We start from the raw sequence: 20,933 nt of genomic DNA, 5'->3' as shown, positions 1-20,933 counted from the left end.
GTCCCTTCCAGTTCTAGGAGATAGGATATCTCCATTAATTTATTTATTTAATTTATAATTTAGGTATTGCAAGGCAAAGCAGGGAAGCACATGTGTGTTTTCCTGCATAGGGATGCTTTCCTGAATTGGGCCTAAAGAAGATGTGAGGATAATCTATGCTTGGTAAAGGGTTTTCAGTTGTAGAACAAGCTCTTAGAGATGAATAGGCTATTCCAACGCCTAAGCAAATTTAGGGCATGCTGCAAGACCTTGCTCTTTGATAAAGCTATTGCAGCATCACTGGAATATATATATATATATATTTTTTTTTTAAGTAAATTGATTTATATGTACCAAACAGAGCATCCTGTGAGGCCCGACTCAGTCCCAGTTGAAGCCTTTTATTGACTTTAATTGGTTTTGTATCAGGCCCATAAACAGAGCAAGAAGAACTAAAAACTGCATGTGAAGGAGGTGAGATTGTGCTACAATAATTTACAGATACTATATGTTCTATACGTTCATCTCTTTGTTGTAAATGGATTGACTGTATGAAAATGGGGTTAATTCAACAAGAGGCTGACTGCAAACAGGCAGAAAAGAGAACAGAGGTAAAGACAGTGACCAGACAGACTTCTTGAACCAAACTATTGTTTCATTTCAACAGTAGGAACAAAGTATGTAACATAAGAGAAAAAGAATTTTGAAAACGCATGTTGGCCAATGAACCTTGGTTCTCTTTAGTACCTACATGCAGTCAAACTCTTCCTGAATTAACCCCATGTTTTCATATAGTAAACCCACTTACAACAACCAGAAGAACATATAGAACGTGTAGTACTCCTGAGTCCTTCACACTCCATGAAATCCACTAGGATTTTGCCACGCAGATTTAATGTATCTGTGTAGCACTTTGATACTAAGACTCAGGGGCACTACAGAAAATTTTACTAAAGTTCCCTGACTTGCTGCCCAGTATATTGTCATTCTCATTATAGAGTTAGGCTCACAAGCCTATTTGAACAAGCAATTCTATGGTCAGTCACTGTATTCAGAGGCAAATATGATATTTCAGTAAATATTTTTCTGATATCTATGGTTAAAGCATTACTTGCTATTTTCTCTTATTGGAAAAGTAGTTAATGAACCCAAAATTGAATGCTGCCTAAAACAGGTTAGATTCACCTTAATACAGCCACACAAAAAAGCTTGAAAATGTTTGCAGTTCTGTGATTTACGATAATAAAGGAATTTTCATAACACCATAAACAGGTGGACTCAGATATTCCACAGCTGATTGGTGCTTTATGTACCAGCAGGTTAGATCCACTAATGTGGCATAAGATGAGCTGTGTTACAATTTCATTTACTGCACAGAATATATGAAACTCTAGAGCAAATGCATGTGATTTACACTTCAAACCCAGAAATTACTGAGTCTGGAGATTATTACATCTGGTACAGGGAGAGATAGAAGGATCCCGTTTTTCTGGTGCCTGGCTATTAATTATACATCTGACAGATTAGATGTTTCAAATTAACAGTATCCAGTTTGTCTGTCTAAGAAATGTGTGTAACCTTTCCCCTGAAGAAAATGTGGGAATCAGTTTTTCAATAGTAAGATAATACAGTATGTTAATACAATAGACTATATTAAAAGCACCAGTGATAGAATAGACAGAAGTAAAGAACTCCATGGTGGAATGGAATACAGGATATCTAGTACAGCAGTTCCTGGAAATTGTTCCCTGGACTATTGAAATCCTCAAAGCATTTGCTAATGGTTTCTGGACAGCTGGCTGATCATAGAGCTGGCTCTCCTTAGTTTTAGCTGGTAAATTGGACTACAAGTAACTGAGATACATTAAATCCTTTCCTCTGTTAAATTTCCATATGAGCAGTTATGGGCCTTATCCCAGGAATGTTATGCAATCATAGGCTGCAAGCTTGTCTTTTGGAAGGTGGAGAGGAAGAAAAGCATGAAGGCTAGTATTTGTAATTACATTGAGGTACTGTTTGGTTTGATACCACAAGTAGATCATTTGTTTTTTAGACAAGCTGATGGTTTTGTATAGTAGTTTTAAAATTATGTCCAAGATACACAGGCAGGCTTTGTTTTTCTTTTTATGTTATAACTCTAAATAAATAAAGGTAAGGGAGGGAAAATAAAAGCATGCTACCTGGTGTTTTCAGCACCATCATAAATGGGAGGAAAAGCGGTTGTGAGAGTGTTTCTTTTAAGGTGTGGTTAATGCTATTAATGAGTTTAAGAATCCCTGAAAGTGGGTGGAGCCAGCTGTGAGGGACTGGGATCAGAAAACACACATATTTCAGCATATCTCATCAGACTGCACCAGCCAGGCTGTGTGATGCTGTCACCCTGAGAGAGCCCCTAAGGAATGGCAGTGGCTGTACTGCCATCTGTCCTCCTGTGAGGGTATCTCTGCCCACCGAAGCACGGCTACCTCAGCAAGCTCAGTGGGATGCAGTTTGCACTTCCTTGGGCTCATGGGTTGAATCAAACGTGTGGACTACGTCTGGGGATTAGGAGATGTGGCTAGCAACAAAATAAGTTTATAGCTCATGGATGTAAATAATAGGTGATAAGTAGGGCTGTCAAGCGATTTAAAAAATTAATCGTGATTAATCGCGCGATTAAACAATAATAGAATACCATTTACTTAAATATGTTTGGATGTTTCTACATTTTCATATATATTTATTTCAATTACAACACAGAATACAAAGTGTACAGTGCTCACTTTATATTTATTTTATTACAAATATTTGCACTGTAAAAAACAAAAGAGATAGTGTAGTATATTTCAATTCACCTAGTACAAGTACTGTAGTGCAATCTCTTTATAATGAAAGTTGAACTTACAAATGTAGAATTATGTACAAAAAATAACTGAACTCAAAAATAAAACAATGTAAAACTTTAGAACCTACAAGTCCACTAAGTCCTACTTCAGCCAATCGCTCAGACAAACAAGTTTGGTTACAATTTGCAGGACATAATGCTGCCCACATCTTGTTTACAGTGTCACCTGAAAGTGAGAACTGGCATTCGCATGGCACTGTTGTAGCCGGAATCGCAAGATATTTATGTGCCAGATGTGCTAAAGATTCATATGTCCCTTCATGCTTCAACCACCATTCCAGAGGACATGCATCCATGCTGATGACGGGTTCTGCTCGATAACAGTCTAAAGCAGTGCAGACTGATGCATGTTCATTTTCATCATATGAGTCAGATGCCACCAGCACAAGGTTGATTTTCTTTTTTGGTAGTTCGTGTTCTGAGTTTCCGCATCGGAGTGTTGCTCTTTTAAGACATCTGAAAGCATTCTCCACTCCTCGTCCCTCTCAGATTTTGGAAGGCACTTCAGATTCTTAAACCTTGGGTCAAGTGCTGTATCTATCCTTAGAAATCTCACACTGGTACCTTCTTTGCATTTGTCAAATCTGCAGTGAAAGTTTTCTTAAAACAAACGTGCTGGTTCATCATCCAAGACTGCTATAACATGAAATATATGGCAAAATGCAGGTAAAACAGAACAGGAGACATACAAGTCTCCCCCAAGGAGTTCAGTCACAAATTTAATTAATACATTATTTTTTTAACGAGTATCATCAGCATGGAAGCATGTCCTCTGGAATGGTGGCCAAAGCATGAAGGGGCATATGAATGTTTAGCATATCTGGCACATAAATACCTTGCACTGCCAGCTACAAAAGTGCCATGCGAACGCCTGTTCTCACTTTCAGGTGACATTGTAGATAAGAAGCAGTCAGCAGTATCTCCCGTAAATGTAAACAAACTTGTTTGTCTTAGCAATTGCCTGAACAAGAAGTAGGACTGAAAGGACTTGTAGGTTCTAAAGTTTTACATTGTTTTGTTTTTGAGTGCAGTTATGTAACAAAAAAAAAATCTACATTTGTAAGTTACACTTTCACAATAAAGAGATTGCACTACAGTACTTGTATGAGGTGAAATAAAAATACTATCTTTTATCATTTTTACAGTGCAAATATTTGTAATAAGAAATAATATAAAGTGAGCATTGTATACTTTGTATTCTGTGTTGTAATAGAAATCAATATATTTGAAAATGTAGAAAAACATCCAAAAATATTTAATACATTTCAATTAGTATTCTATTGTTTAACAGTGTGATTAATCGCGATTAATTTTTTTAATCACAGTTAATTTGTTTGAGTTAATCACGTGAGTTAACTGGAATTAATCAGCAGCCCTAGTGATAAGATAACATTCAAGTCAAATGAGTTATTATCTGTGTAAATGCTATTGCAGTCTCCTTGCTCTCACTTTGCTGTCATTGGTCATTATGATTAGGCCCTTGGCTACGAGAGGCTAATTTTCATCTCTCAGTCTGATATCTTCTCAAATGTAAATGCACGATGAAGTGTGAGATGTGTTGTGAAATAATAATTAATATTTTTAAAATATTTGGTGTGAATTTGTTGCTCACAAAATGGCAAGCATTACTGCAGTAACTAGACTAACAACTAGGTGCAACTACAAACAATTGTCAGTGTACCTCAATGCTATTTTGCAACAGCCCTGCTATTCCAGTTCTAGGTCTGCCATTAATGCCGAACAATTTGCTGACTGACAGGGAGCCAGTACAGGTTAGGATGTTCCCACTAAATCCACTTTCATTTGTGACTTGAGTCATAATTTGAACCTGTGGACTGCTTTACGTAGGTGGATAGCTGGCTGAGATGGCCCCGGAGGAAAAGTGCCTGCAGAAGATTGCCTCCTCAGCTAATATAGAGCTTACATAAAGACTCTTCTCTGGTCCTTCACACAATTCCGAGTGTAAACGTGTGGGTGGGGGTGGGAATGGTGTGCTCTGCTCTCTGGCTATAGTGGGCTCGCAGAGCATCCCAGAGAGTGAGTGGTTTAAAGCCAGCATATGTTATAGCAGGAGCCAAGCCCAGAGTTCAGGTGATACAAAGGTGGTAGTAAACCTTTAAATTCTTTTTGTGCATATATACCAGCTAAGCAAGGAACCTGCTGATGCTCTCAACATTGTAGTTTGATCAGTCATGTGTATATTGCAATCAGTAAACATCTAGCAGGAATGCATTGGTGTTAGCAAAATATAAATTGCTTAAGTATGTAAAAAAACAACCTCCATAAACCTCTGGCAAATATGTAGCTGCACTTTGTTAAACCTCATCTTCACTATGTGACAAAAATGAAATTGGGGAAAAGTAGCACCGTTGCTGATAACTATCTGATTCATACATGTTGCTTTGACATTGTGACATCAAACTGTTAGGAGTGTTTCTTTGGTCATTAGTTCCTTCTCACGAAGACGAACGGTGTGTTTTGTTGGCCCATTAGCAAGATTATAATGCTTGAAACACACATGATAACTCCCCCTCTAATTATCAAGTTGTAAGAAGCAGTGTACTGGTAATTTCAAAATTTAATTGCTTAATCACTGATTTGAGAAACAATCCCTTGTTTGTAAATAGAGCAGAGACTGCCGGAAGCTGGGTCCACCTGCAGAGGGAGAGGTGGTCCAAGTGAAGTGGCCTGATGGAAAACTGTACGGGGCAAAATATCTGGGAGCAAATGTAGCTCACATGTATCAGGTGAGTGCCCATATTTTTTATTATGTGCATATTAGGAATTTTCTTTCAAATGTCTTCATGTGTATTACAAATAACTCATTCCACACCAAAGTTGGACTGGCCACAGTTTTAAAGTTCTGGAAGGCAGGGATATGAGTTAAGTACTGACTCTTAAACAGTAATGCCTTTACCTTTTCGGCTAGAGCTGTCCCCAATTGTTTACAATGGCTGAGCTGCTGCTGCTGTAGCTAATTATTGCTATGTACAATCCTGTAACTTTAAAATTCCAAAGGAAGAGAGTGTATCATTTTATAGGAACTCAGGGTTATTCAATGGATCACATCCTATAAAACAAGACTTCAGTATATTATGTTGTTTGTTTGCTTTTATTAAGCATTGGTAGTCATTTAATTAATGGTATAACTGGGCACCTAACTTTAATGAGCTAGCGAAGTTTCAGAAAAAGGGATGAGAGAAAGGACAATGAAAAACATAGTTTCAATAGACACATTTTCAGCTGTTCAATGAGGCAATCTTATATTAACTAACATGTCCATTAAGGCATGTTATAAACTTTAGAGAGAAAGGAGAACTCAGTACTGTGGACAAGACTAAAGAGCTCAGTCCTGATTTCAGAGGCAGAATAATTGTCTGTTTTCTAAAGTGCATGTCTCTGAGAAAAATCAGTCAGCAGCGTTGAGTACCCAAGTGCATGGTAGAAACGACAATAAAACAACCACAATAATAACAACACTTCGGGAAGAATATGAATATAACTATTTGTTATTTAGATAGAGAGCTATACATATTTGGTATTTCTATACATTTGTATATATATAAAAAAATCTTTTCACTTATATAACTCTTTCCATCTGCCAATCTCAAATTGTTTTACAAAAGTGGACAGGTACTATAATACCCTCTCTGTGCATTAATTTATCCATGGATAAGTGACTTGCTATGTCATGTTGCAAGTCTGTGGCAGACGTGGGAATCAAACTCAGGTCTCCAGATGGCTGGTCCCTTATACTGAACTCTACACCTTACTGCCTCCCTTATATTTAATATCTGCATATGCTTTGAATATAAGTTCTATATAAAACTTCAAGGATTATTGTTTTATAGCACTATTCATCTTCAAAGTGTTTTACCAAAAAACTATGCTCATGACAACCCTGTGAGGTAAGTAAGGTGAGCCGTATTATCATCTTTTTTACAGGAGCAGAAACTGAGGCAGAGAGAGGTTAAGTAACCTTTTCAAGACCTCATAGTAAGTCAGTCAGAATTAGAGTCCGGGTGAAACTCGCAGCCCCACTTTGGACTTTTTATATTGGGTAAAAGGACAGGAGCAGCGTAAAGGGGCTCTCAGTGCCCCATATTTAGCTGTGGGAGAATTCCCCTGGCACAGGAACTATGGAAACAGCCAAAAGGGTGCCTTTCAAGGACCCCCTAGCAAGCCCCGGCACAGAGGACATACCAAGGTGAGGAGGGGTGTGTGGAGGCCAGATCACAGCACATAGCACTGTAGAGATTCTGGGAAGTGCTGCAGCCTAGAGAACAGCCTGGGGATACTGCCGAAACACCCCCCCCCCCCCCCGGGGGTTGTCTAAGGTTGGGTCAACACGGGGGGGGGGGGAGAGGGGGAATCGATCTAAGTTACGCAACTTCAGCTATGTGAAGTAGATGTACTTAAATCTACTCGCCGCAGTGTCTTCACTGCGGTGAGTCGACTGCTGCTGCTCCCCTGTCGACTCTGCCTGTGCCTCGTGCTCCGGTGGAGTACCGGAGTCGACGGGAGAGCGCTCGGCGGTCGATTTATCGCGTCTAGACTAGACACGATAAATCGACCCCCGTTGGATCGATCGCTGCCCATCGATCCAGCGGGTAATGTAGACAAGCCCTAAGTTAAGCTAAGGGCTACAGAACAGCCCAGGATTGGGAGGGTGCAAATGTGGTTTAAAGCCACCTTTGCCCCCCTTCTTCCTGTGTTGTGATGTGAGTTCTCTGTTGTGCCTCTTAGACACACAACTAGACCAACAACTCTCTACAAAAGGAGAGACTAGAAACGGGTGTGTGTGTGTGTGTGTGTGTGTGTGCTGGAACAAAGCTATATGGTCAGATAAAACTTCAACAAATCTATTTTACTCTGATAAAGGAATTCATGTGTGAAAATTCTCTCACATTCATGTGGAATTTGCACAGGGAGCAATGAGAGCTGGGCATGCAGTAACCGTGACCATGTGCACAAACACCTGTGTCAGTATCGCACAGGATATATGCAAGCCCAGTTATCCTGCACGAATCCTAGTCGTAATTGTGCATGCAAAATCAAGTGTGTATTTTTAAGTGCCTCTCTACAAATCTGCCACTTAAGTGTTTGGCATCTTGGTCAATTTTCGTTTGTATGTTCCTTCATAGTAACCATTTGTAACTTTCTGTAGATGACTAAATTATTCAATTAAATGCTTTCTGACAATTTCATTTACACCATTAATTTATGATATCCTCATACAAGAAAACCACAGGGAGAGAACAAGTGCAGTTTTTCATTTTTATCCCACTGTCTGAATGCACAATATATATCTTTGGTTGCCCATATGTAGTAGGAGCCCTTATTCTCTGTGATGACTATCTGCATTTACAGGGCACACAAAATAAAATATACCATACTTGACAGAATGACTAGTTTGAAATTCAGCATCTGCAGCCTGGTTAAAATTTGGATTTAGCAGTAGTCTGATATTCTGTGTAAATAATTACAGCACTGAAAGACTTGGAGGAACCCTTATTGGTGTTAGTCCTTAGCAACATCAGGGTGAATTTCTAGTGCACCATGCTAGAGTTTAAGTAAGAAACTCCAGTTAATGTTTATGGCAGTTGAACAGCTAGATCAGTGGCTCTCAACCTTTCCAGACCCCTTTAAGGCATCTGATTTGTCTTCCGCACTCCCAAGTTTCACCTCACTTCAAAACTATTTGCTTACAAAATCAGACATAAAAATACAGAAGTATCACAGTACACTATTACTGGAAAATTGCTTACTTTCTCATTTTTACCATATCATTATAAAATAAATCAGCTGGAATATAAATATTGTACTTACACTTCAGTGTATAGCATATAGAGCAATATAAACAAGTCACTGTCTGTATGAAATTTTAGTTTGCATTGACTTCATTAGAGCTTTTTATGTAGCCTGTTGTAAAACTAGGCAAATATCTAGATGAGTTGATGGAAGACCTCTGTGTAGCCCCAGGGGTGGCGTGTACCCCTGGTTGAGAACTACTGGGCTAGAGCCTCCATACCTCAAACTGGACATATGGGGTTTAGATTCTCTTGTGTGGTATGGCTGCTCAGTGCCACACTACCAATATAATCTGGTCCTAAAGCCCATTTAACAGAACCAGGGAAGCTCACCCCAACATCAGGGTGATTCTTTGGTGGGCTACAGTGAATGTAGACCATTCACCTCTCTCCTCTGTGCTACTGTCGTGGCTTGGAAAAAGAGGCATTGCCAAAGGGGGAGGGGCAGGGGCAGTGATAGCAGTGCCCCAGCACCATACTGATCATTGGGTATATTTTTGATTCCTTGTCACTATTTACAACATGGGTTAAGTTCAAGCAGCCTTCAAGCTGCTCTAACATGCATGGAGACCAGTCCTGCACATGTTAGCAGTAGGATCAGGGAGTGTAAAGATGCACTGTAAGACATCTTTGCACCCCATCCTCTACCCTGGGCTTTGTGCGGTTCAGCGGCATACCAGGATATGGCCCAAGTCCTTTATGATGGAGTTAAAATTACTTCTCTTAAGGATTTTAATAGTTCACAGCTCTGTATCTTGGCTGTTGCTACTGTATGTACTCTAGGACAGTCCCTGAAAGCTTTTCAACTGTGCACAATTAATCTGACACATTCAGTTTGTTTGATTGTTTTGATTTGAAACCTACAGGGCAACATTTTAATTTGAACCAGCAAACCCTATATTTTTGTACGTGCGTTGTGCTAATTGTGCCTCTTGTCGAGGTTCTTTGAGAAGTATATGTATTTCACTGTATATTTTCACATAATTTATGCCTAATCCTCCAACCCTGACTCCTGCATATAGCTGTTATTTGGGTAGTTCCATTGAAGCCATATGAGCTTGCAGGATTGGGCCCTGTGTACGTTTTCTGAAAACTAGTTTTAAATTAAAGTTTCTGAAGGAACTCAAAGTACAATTGTAGATAGTAGCAGACATTCATCTCTTATAGGTGAAGGATTCCAGGGATGGATGGATGGTGGTGGGGGAGGAGAGTGGAAGCGTCTCAAAAAGCATAAGTGGTTTGAAGGCTGAGTATTTTAGCATTCCCTGCACCTAGCTACATTTCCTTTCTCATTTTCTGCTAAAGGGGTTCATGTTGGATTAAATCTAAACCTAAGCATGATAAAGCTTTTCATCTTCCGAACAGAGCATTTTAAAGAAATTCCATCAGATTCAATATAATTCTGTTAACTGGCATTTCCCGTAGTGTCACTCATACCTCCTGTCTTTTGATGTGGTCTTCCACAACCTTGAAACATAGCACGGTGAAATTAATTTTAACCACTTGGGAAATTAGAAGCAAACATAAACAACATAATGACATCTTAATGTGTGATAAAGTGATATTGTATATGTTGGTATTCTTTAGCATTTCTAATCGAATACATTTGTACTTTTATACACAAATTTCAATGTTGGGAGTGCATGTTAATCTAAAGCTATGTCTATGCTTGCGACCATGCATGGTGAGATGCACGTTGTTGTGTCATGACTCCCTTATTGACCCTATCTGACGCATGTTCCGGAAGGACAGAGTAGTGTGAGACAGCTGGCATGCCTGAGGAGTGTAGGCATATTCATGCCTCCATTGTGCCACGGCCCTGTACCTGTTCTACAGTACAGCATAGATGGGGGTAAAGGGCATGCACCAGGTCATGAGTAACGATAGTCCTCCAAGGCTAATCCCACAATGCATTGATCCTTTTGCCGTCTGACCCTTACCCAAATGTATAAAGGTAATAGCAACCTGTGCTGAGCATTTAAGATCAGTTGTCCTGTGAACTGGATTGATCAGCACTGGTGATCACAAATCATGTTCCAAGAGCTGCCTCCTGGTCTTTGAAGCATGCCCACGTGCTGATTAATATGTGGTCAGACCACAACTTAACGCATACTGGCAGGATCATATGCCTCTACCAGGAGATTTACGGAGGCTGAAGGAGGCAGGCATTCACTGGACCCCATTCCTGTGCTGGGAGCACATGGAGCACTTCAGGCTCCTGTACCAGAGTGTGAAGGACTCCAGCGTTCTCTGTAGGAGAGGAACGTGACACATGCCCATACTATGATGAGCTGGAGTGGGGCTCTCCAAGGCTGCGAGTATCAAGCCTGAAGTGACTCATGATTCTATCCTCACCCACCGGCTTCATTGTATGATGGGACACCGATGAGGGGCAGGGTGAGGAGGCAGCAGGGACCTCAGAGGAAGTCCTGGAGGGAGACCTGGAGAAAGAGGAGCACAGTAGTCATTGACAGGAGAAGTCAGGAGCAGTAGAGTTCCTTAGGGCAAGGGAGGATCGGGCTCTTAGGCAGGAGGAGGCATTCATGAACCGGTTCATGGAGTGGGAGCATGCCCATAGGGAATGGGACCATTCACTCATTCAGTCCCTAGTACAGCTGGTGGCAGAATACTTTTTGGGCCTGTCCGCCACTGGGCTGCTGCTTCCCTCCAGAACAGGCAGCACGTCCTCCTCCTGCCGCTTCTCCTCCTCCTCCAGGTGTTGTCCAGGCTGCTCCTGAGGCGGTGAACTCCACCACCACCCCTGCCGGGGAGGAGCATGCTGGATACCTGGCACAACATACTCTGTCAGCACCCAAAACTCTGCACAGGGGAACCCCCCCAAAGCCTGCTTGTGGGGAACAATAAGCCCAATCCAGTCCCTATAGCCCAGTCTTTGTTTACCCCCCAAGCTCCATTCAGGATACCTCTCCGTTTGTCCACCCATGCAATATTCCACAGTCTTTTCCCCTCTTCTCGGGGAGGGGAAGGGCAAGAAGACATGTCCACAAACACTAATGTTTGCCCAGTTTCAGGGAATTGTACTATTTTTATTTTTGTTAATTTGTCTCTGTTACAAACTGTTTTAGTCCTTTGTTTGATGTACGTTTGTAAATAAAAGTTACCATTCACTTCACTTGAGTGTGCAGCTCGCTTTCTGAGTATGATCAATGTGATATTTTTCTACATTAGGGATGGGTCAGCAGGATTCACAACACACGACTGTGATTTCTGTAAATGTGTCGTGCCAAAGAAATGCAATGAATTCTGTCCCTCGCACATCACCTTCAGCCCCCAGTCATGAATTGCTTAGTGTTTAAAAAAAAAAAAAAAAAGGTTCATTACAGTGAACTAAACTGTGAAGTAACTGTTGCTGTCCAAAGCACCAGAATGAAAAACAGAAAAGAAGTTAACTGAACTGTCTTTATGGCTTTGTTAATGACTTAATTGACAATACAGACAAAGGAAACAAAAGTAAATTAACAGTAGAGATATCGGACACTGAACCATGCTTTTACAACCCCTCTTCTCTCAGCCTCACCAAATAGTCACCACTTGCAGCACAGAAGTACTCATGCATAGCACCTGATTAGTGCTGTGAGCAAGGATGTTAGAAAACACTGTGAAGAAGGAAAGTGTGAAGCCCATCCCAAAACCTTACAGAACTGTTTTTAAATTACTTTAACAATCCTTAATGACTCCCCATAAAGCAGCCTGAAACCAAGTTGTTAACATGCAACAACAGCATTGCTCAATGATGGCGTTACAATGCCTATACATTCTTCACAGCACAAAACCGCAGCCAAAGGTGTTAACCTTGAGTGCCCTCACCCAGTTGTCTGCTTTCAGTTACGACATTATCATCGGCTGTAGGGGATCGAAACTCACTGAAGTATGTCGCTGGACAATCATGTAGCAATGATCTATTGAGCTTTTTCAGCAGCACCATACCATCAAAATAGTGTCCCTCGGCACTTTCCCAGGTCGCTTTCTGGCTCTACGCTACTCCACAATGTACGAGAAAATAGCATCACAGATTTCCCTTGCCACCTGGGAACCATGAGCAGTATGCACGGGGGTGGGATTTGGCTGCCCGTACAGGCTTTGTAAACCAGATCTGCCCTGTGCCCAATAGCTCTGGGAATATTCTCTTTTAGCCTCACGTACATGGTGCAAGGTACAGCGTGCCATGATCATGCAAACTGTGTTGGCTACCTTGGCATCCAGTTGTGTTTGCAGGCATTGCCAATGAGCTGTCAGATTCCCAAAGGCATTCCCCTACCACACTGCAGCTACTCAGGCTATAGATGAATTCCCTTTTTCTTGGGTCAGTGATGTTGGAAAGAGCTTTATGAGCCAAGTTAGGAGTGCATATGCAGGGTCCCCCAATATAACTGTGGGAACAGAAACTCTGTGCAGAGCCATGGCATTTCTGGGGAATAAAATCCTTTCTCTTCTCTTCCCTCCCCCCCCTCGCCCTCCCTCCCCCCTGCTGTACAATCCTGACCTTCTGAGCACCCTGGCGTCATGGACCTTTCCCCATATGTCCAACATTAGTCTCATGAACTGACTTCGGTGGTCCACTGAGTCTTGGAGAACAAGTGAATAGTAAAAACTTTTTGGTTCACATATTCACTCACCCCTTTCAGTGGGCAAAGTATTGGGATGTGCGTTCTGTCGATGGCTCCTGCACCATTCAGAAACCGCATCTTCTGATATCCTGCTATAATTTAAGGGACTTTTGGATATGGCAACCAGGCCTGAGTAGATTCCAGTATTAGTATTGTGGCAAACCTGTACAACCACCACTCTGACAGTTGACTTCCCAACCCCAACTGGGTTGTAACTGACCAATAGTTGTTAGATGTTGCCAGCTTCCAATGGGCAACAACCACCTGCTTCTGTACTGCTATGAGTTTCTGAGAACAAGTGATCTGGTGCTAGAGGATTGGTGCAAGCTGCTTGCACAACTCCATGGAGGTCTGCTTCCGTAATATGAATTCTGCAGCCACTGGTCATCATTCCAGCTTTCCAAGATGAGGTGGTTCCACCACACGATGCTGGTTCTCCGGGACCAGAAGCGACAGTCCACCTATGGCCATACCATGGTAATGCCAGCATTCAACACATCTTTTCCTTGCAACCTCAGTGGATTTTCATATGCCCTCTTGGTCAGCCATTTTCAGTGTCTCAAATTTTTCTGGACCCATTCCATCCAGTATCCAGTACTGGACCACATGAACATTTGTCGCAGGAGCAGAACTACATCATCATGGACTTGCTCCATTTCTTCAATGCAGTTAGGCAGAAAGGAGACATAATTGAGAACTGCCATCGCAAAATGCGGCATACAGTACCAGCAACACACAACAAGGCAGTTCTCAGAGTGTCTCCTTGGACACAAAGGACTCTGTGATACTGCTGCTGAAATGGCAGCGCTATCGTCATGTACTGAAAAGGGCAGTGTGGGCGTGGGGTATATATGCACATCATATACCCATGCTCAGCACACTGTATCTGGACACTCAGCAGGGGCATGGGGTACATGTACTAGCAGTGCACGGACAAGTACCCAGGGAAACACACAGGTGTAGACATAGCCTAACTGGTGATTATTTTCTGAAGTATGGCTATAACTCTTAACTCTTCATGGTGTTTCTTGGTGGTGGTTCTTTATTTTCCTTCCTAAAAATAAATAACAATAGATAACTATTTAACTCAAATGTTTGATCTCTCTGTAGATAATCTGTCTATTGTGGAGAGTGCCTGAGGATTGCAAACAATGAGTTTATATTTTTCTAAAATTCCCATGTGTCAAATTAGGTTGAGTTTGAAGATGGTTCTCAGATAGCAATGAAGAGGGAAGAGATCTACACGTTAGATGAAGAGCTGCCTAAACGAGTGAAAGCCCGTTTCGTAAGTATTTACAAATACAAATGTTCTAATATTAATTTACTCTAAAGGACTTTAAACCGAGCTGTGACTTTATTCTGAATTAGCCCTTTATACTTCACAAGGATTTTTGTGACGAGTTAGTGCTAGTGTGGCTATCCAAATTCAAACAAGTAGCAAAAGTGTGCACTGGCCAGTCAGACTGGTTTACTGTTCTGTCAATACAGCCAAATACTGTAATCAAACAAACATCTTGACTGCTGACAGGGACATCTTGGTAGAACATCTGTCAGAGCATGAAGGATTAAGGAAGAACATCTCGTGTTGACAGATGAACTGTTCTTTCCATACCCTTATCAAATATATGCTCTTTATGTATATTTTCCAAGTTCTCAAAGTTTATAATTCTAAAAGCACAAAGTTTAACCAAAAACAACAAAGAACCTGATCCAAATCCCATTAAAGTCAATGGCAGGACTCCTATTGACTACAGTGGATTTTTAATTGGACCCCAAGCTCTCAAATACTTTCCCAGCTCCTGCATAAATTCCAGCTGGTATGCAGCAATCAGTTATTCCAACACAGTACCATATGTAAAATTCACACAACACCATAAGAACAGAACTCCTTTAAGACTAAGAAATGCTGCATTCCAACATACAGGTATTGGAGGAGAGAGAAGGTTTGTATTACCTAAGTTTGGCATGAATTCGAATGTACAGTCCTATATCAGTTACTCAGAGGGTCAAATACTCAGACTCAGAGACACCATGTTCTTCCTCTCATTTGCAAATAACATACACTGCTCTGTTTCTCAGCAGTCCACTCAAAATCATACACTGCTAGCTAACTGTTAGTCATTTTTTAACATGTAAAATGAAAGCATACGGACTAAAAAAATCTTATAATATTTAAATTCAACAGCTAATAAATACAATATGGATATTTTATTCAAAGATAATGTGAACATATCTGTAAACGAGAACAGCAGCACCGTGTGTTTCTCATTGCTATAAAGATGTGTATTTGCACATACCGTCCCTACTCTCACATGTATTGTATGAGATTAACCATATGGAAACTAGGTGATTCCCAGGGGATGAGAGGCGGGGGTCACCTGGGGAATGTCTATTTAAGCGAGGTTGGGGCAATCAGACAGAGGGCTCTGGGATGTGGCTGAGGGAGGGTTTGTTGCAGCTGGAAAATGGAGGCAGGTCAGGATTCTTTGGAGAAGCAAATCCTGACCTTATATTCGCCTCCACTACTTTCTCAGCATGCCCACCTGACGTGAGCTGCTTCTCCATGTTGCGAGTTCTCAGCCGCAGCCTGAAGCATGTGCATGGCACATATTGGAAGGTGCGGTAGGGGTAAGAAGTGACATGGAGCTGGCACCATGTCTGAGAGGGGAGCTGGGAGTGGCAGCTGGGGAGAGGCAGAGAAGGATGAGGTTGTCTCTTTGCTATGAAGTGCTTTTCCAGGAAGGTGACTTATCTCACTCAGGAGAGTAAGAGGGGAGTAAGAAGGCAATAAGAATGGAGAGGAGCAGAGCTCCTTCTGGCAGGAACGTTCAGAAGTCAAATATTCTAGACTGTCGCATCTCAGGGGCAGTTTCCTTCAGAGGAGTACACTCGTCCTTCAGTGTGCTAAGGCTTAAGATAGATGGTTCTTGAAAAAAAATAACAAACAAGCCACCTGGGTGAGTACAATTGGTTGTTTTTCATTATATTCAGAAAAGGCCCCATTACCTCTTGTTGTTTTATAGAGTATATGTAACAGGAGTTTAGAATTAACTAGACATACTGTAAATCTGTTTTATTGTTGCACTTGACTAAGAACAACAATATAGATGTGGCTGGTTTTTGCTATTCTTTTAAAATAGTGACATTTTTATAGATCAATATTTTACTTTTGCATGTGACACCATTAACTTTTTAGTGGAATTAAGTATTATTTTAAAACATGAAATTTAGACTATTAAATAAAACAAACTCCAGAAACAAAATGGTTGCTATTGATGAGAAGCCTGATGCTGTTTCCCTGTTGTTAACTTGGGCTTCACAAACGTACAGCCCAGTACTCAAGGTGCTGAGTGCATCTTCGATGTACAAGTCAGTGGAACTCAGTTGGAACTCATCGGAGTACCCTCAAGTCAGAGGTTACTCAGCTCCTTGCAGGACTAGTCCCATGGTTTATAATGTTGGTTCCACCCTTTCTTTTAAACCGCTAGGGATATATGATGATCTCTTCATCTTAAAGGGTTTGATCCCATGCCATTGACGTTCATGGGAGTTTTGCTACTGGCTTCAGCAGTGGGCCCTAAAATTCCTGTCATTTGTCACTGTCATTATTTTTTCAATAGCTAGACATTTGCCGTTTCAGTTTTTGCCCTCGTTTTTTTTTACATTTTCCAGCACCAGCTGAACTCATGACTCCCTGTCCACACAAGCCATGCAATTGTACAGGGCACCTTTTTAATAGTCTGCATCATACAGTCCCTTACATTTAAAACTAGACTGGATAAAATGCTGGATAATATACATTACTGTTGGGAAGAAACCTGTACTGGCAGATGGATGAACTGAATCCAATATGATCTTTCCCATCTCTCATTTCTGTGATTCTGTGATCTTTTGACACAATGAAATCCAACAGCTAGAGTCAGTCAAATGAATTTTAAGAAACCCCACAAATACGTGGAACTAAACACTGCAAAGTGAGTTTAAAAAAATACGTTCAACATTTATCTAACATGAATGGATTTTCCTAGAAACATTATCATAAAACTCTATGTTCTGAAGCACTGATGACTTCATAACGGTGTAATTCTCTGGGTTAGTCCCTGAAATAGTCTTCAGTTTGTCTAAACCAAAGGTGCCTGTGCTTTCATGTGCCTGCCCTGGAGGGAGTCAGATTGTGATTTCCTCTGTGAAACTGAAGAGGTAATTAATGTCTGTTTTTAGTCGACAGCCTCCGACATGAGATTTGAAGACACATTTTATGGAGCAGATATTATCCAGGGAGAGAAGAAGAGACAGAGAGTCCTGAGTTCCCGGTTTAAGAATGAATACGTGGATGACCCTGGGTACCGCACCTTTTTGAAAAGCTCATTCCAGAAGAAATGCCAGAAGGGACTATAAAAGAAGCAACAAAGGAATAAACCCACACACACTACAGGGAAGTAAACAGATTAAATTTTGGTGGAAAACATACAGAATACACCAGTGCTTGGTTTGAAGATTGTATCCCTTCATTACATTAAATCACTTTTGGCTAAAATAAATACTCTGAGTTTGTCAGTGAATTTACCAGTAAACATTTAAAACAGTCCCCTACAATTATCCATGTTAATTTCAAATTTCTCCAGATTTGGTTTTTCTTGTTAATGTATTAAAGGCTGTGTATTAATTTTGCATCATGGATTGGAGGAAACTGAGATTAAGAGGCACTGCAAAATGACATGCCAAAGAAAACTTGGAATACAGTCCTGCTTCCATTTAAGTCAGTGGTAAAACTTCCATCGACTTTTATGAGAGAAGCATCAACTGCTAGGAAAATCTTAATATATGGCATCCAGTAAAGATGATAAAAATTCTCACCACAATATCTGCCCCATCACTCTGGAAAACCGTAAAGTTTTAATAACAGGATAGGATTACAATGGCTTGTATATTTTCCACAGCCAGGGAAGAACATTCAATTTTTTGTTTTAAAATAGGAGTTTTTATAAAACATTTTAAAAACAAATGCAAGCGTGTACAGTATTAAAACCTATAAATGCTGTACTTGCGTACTTTGTACAGTGCTTTTACCTTTTTATATCACTACTGCTCTCAGTAGGGTTTGATGAGGACTCAGTGTGACTTAGATATTTTTTGGCTTCCAAGGAAGAAATCTTCAGAATAGCAAGGGGGGGGGGGGGTTGTATATTTAAAGAGGGAGATTTTGGCAATTATTTTTAAAACATGTTTTTCATAATACTTATTAAAATAGCTATTTGTAAAATAAAAATTATTTCATTATGTGTTTGTAAAATTAGAGTTTAAATATATATGCTTAACAGGATAGTTTTGAACTAATATAATATGGTCTTCCTTTTTAAATAATAGTTGGCAAATGTAATAGTGTTTAAAAATAAATGCCCTTTTGCTTACTAATGTTTGTGTCTGCTGATGTGATTACCCATCTATATAGCTGTGTGAATGAAACAAATCACTGGCAATACGCATGTAAATTCATGAACAGAGCAGACTGTAGTTACACAAGACTCAGTACTGATGTAATAATTGATTAAACACTGTATCATGGTCTCGTATCTTTTTATTTTCCCCTCTGTCTTGTGATGCTGATCTTATCAGAGGTTGTAGAGACAGGCTGGAAATGCATTCGGGTTTTCTGCTATTTGCCAGAAACACTGGCGCGTGTAAAGCCAAAAGGAAGCATTATTAAAATGACATAATCTGTTCTGTGTAAGTTGCCCATTAGCAGGATTTCTGACTGGCTGCCGCAGGAAGAAAACTCTCAGAACCCAATTTAATCTTGAGTGCTGCTGTTTTTCATTGTGCTACTTACAAATGTTCTTATAACTGGGTACATGGGCCTGGAAAAACACTTTGTGACAAACCTGCTCCTTGCTATTGAGAAGCACATATCTTAGTTTCACTGCATCCTTTGCAAGGTTATTCTTAGTTGTATGACTGGACAGCTAAATCTTTTCACTTACTGCATGACATCTCAGTTGGAATTTTAATTTTTTGTGTGTTACATTGACTGCTTTTTTTATACCATGAAATCACTAAAAATCCCTTTAGTCTCTAAGAAATTGCTTAGCTGTGACAATCATAATGTATTTCTAATTGAGAATGCTTTCTCTTGAGGTTGGAGGGTTTAGTGAGTGCTGCCTGGCATATTTCAAAACATCAGAGCTCTTTTTGGCAGATCTGAAGGAAAAGCAAAACTACTAGTACATGGGTCTCATTTGCCACACAGAGCAGGCTTGTCTTCGACTTGTCAAGAGCTAAATGCAGGTGACAAGCCATTTCATTATGTACAGTCTTGTCATATACACCTCTACCCCGATATAACACAAATTCGGATATAACGCGGTAAAGCAGTGCTCCGGGAGGGCGGGGTTGCGCACTCCAGCGGATCAAAGCAAGTTTGATATAACGCGGTTTCACCTGTAACGCGGTAAGATTTTTTGGCTCCCGAGGACAGCATTATATCGGGGTATAGGTGTAATTAGAAGATAAGAATGATTTTATTAGCCCTCGTGAAGTTTCATGAGACAATAAAATCTTAAAATGCATAAGTACATTGTGAAATTACAGCTACTAGAAAGGCCAGTGTGAGGAAGTGTGGGTGGATAGGAGTCACATGTGGGTTCCATGCCTAGCTCTGCATTAACCTGCTGTGTGACTTCAGTCAATTCACCCCACTTCTGTGAACTGGGTGTCATGACGCATCTCTTCCTTTGTAAAGGAGATCTGCAGATTAAAATTGATCTGCAGGAACTAACAATTATTATTTTTTAAAAACATCATTTGCCTGTTTCTTCTCTATTGTGCCCTGGGATTGCAACAGATTTTACTCTAAAAGTCCTGGAAGTCTTATGAAGAATTATCGGGCCTCGTCAACTATATAAAATATCTTGTCTTCCTTGTTCTTGCTTTAAAGAAAGTGAATCTGAAATATAATTATCTTAATTTCAGAAAGCATAAATCAACATTGTAACTTTAAAGAAAGAATAGCGTGATGATAACCCAGAGATCCTGGGACTTCCTTATTATACAATAATGGATAGTTTGAAGATTCTGCAATGAAAAAAATAATGTCGTATGGGAATTTTGGATAGAGATGGTATGTGTTAAATGTTCTTCAGATCTGGAAATCAGACCATTTCTCCAGACTAGCTTTACAATAATGATACTGCTTTGCACAGATAGGAAAGAAGATTGTGTTAAAAACAATGGACTGGGAGTCAGGAGATATGGGTTCTGGTTCCTGTGTGACACTGGCCCAGGCACTTAAGTTGACTCAGCAACTCTGAACCTTTTTATTTAGCTTCCTAAATATGGATTTAGGTGCTGTCTTTAGGCACCCAAATTTGAAAATGTTGGCATTAATCTTCGTCTGTTTCCCCAGTTGTAAAATTGAGATAATAATCATCATCTCAGGATGTTGTGAGACTTCACTCATTTATGAACCTCAGATGGAAGGTATTATATGAATGCACAGTATGATGATGATGATTATAATATAGTGCCTCCCCTCTGAGGATCTCAACGCACTTTGCAAACTAATGTCGCCTCACAGCACCCGTGTAAGTATTATATTAGTATTAAAGATGGGTAAACTGAGGAAAGGTGATTGTC

The 20,933-nt window shown here is 40.4% G+C and overlaps 1 protein-coding gene across 1 annotated transcript in view; it reads left to right on the top strand.

Annotated features, from left to right (window-relative positions):
• The window catches only part of LOC113405360 (lysine-specific demethylase 4C-like), a 390,365-nt gene extending 371,898 nt beyond the window's left edge, over window positions 1–18,467 (top strand). The window contains exons 23-25 of the mRNA XM_026646511.1: window positions 5,491–5,610; window positions 14,494–14,586; window positions 17,523–18,467. Coding sequence (XP_026502296.1) covers window positions 5,491–5,610; window positions 14,494–14,586; window positions 17,523–17,699 — 390 coding nt within the window. The 3' untranslated portion in view covers window positions 17,700–18,467. The remainder of the gene's footprint in view (window positions 1–5,490; window positions 5,611–14,493; window positions 14,587–17,522) is intronic.
• Window positions 18,468–20,933: the final 2,466 nt, after the last annotated feature.

Source organism: Terrapene carolina, unplaced genomic scaffold (assembly GCF_002925995.2).
Source record: "Terrapene carolina triunguis isolate 2854851 unplaced genomic scaffold, T_m_triunguis-2.0 Scaffold35098, whole genome shotgun sequence".
NCBI classification, from domain to species: domain Eukaryota; kingdom Metazoa; phylum Chordata; order Testudines; family Emydidae; genus Terrapene; species Terrapene triunguis.
Note: the sequence above shows the minus strand (reverse complement) of the source record. Positions and strands in the feature narration are given on the sequence as shown.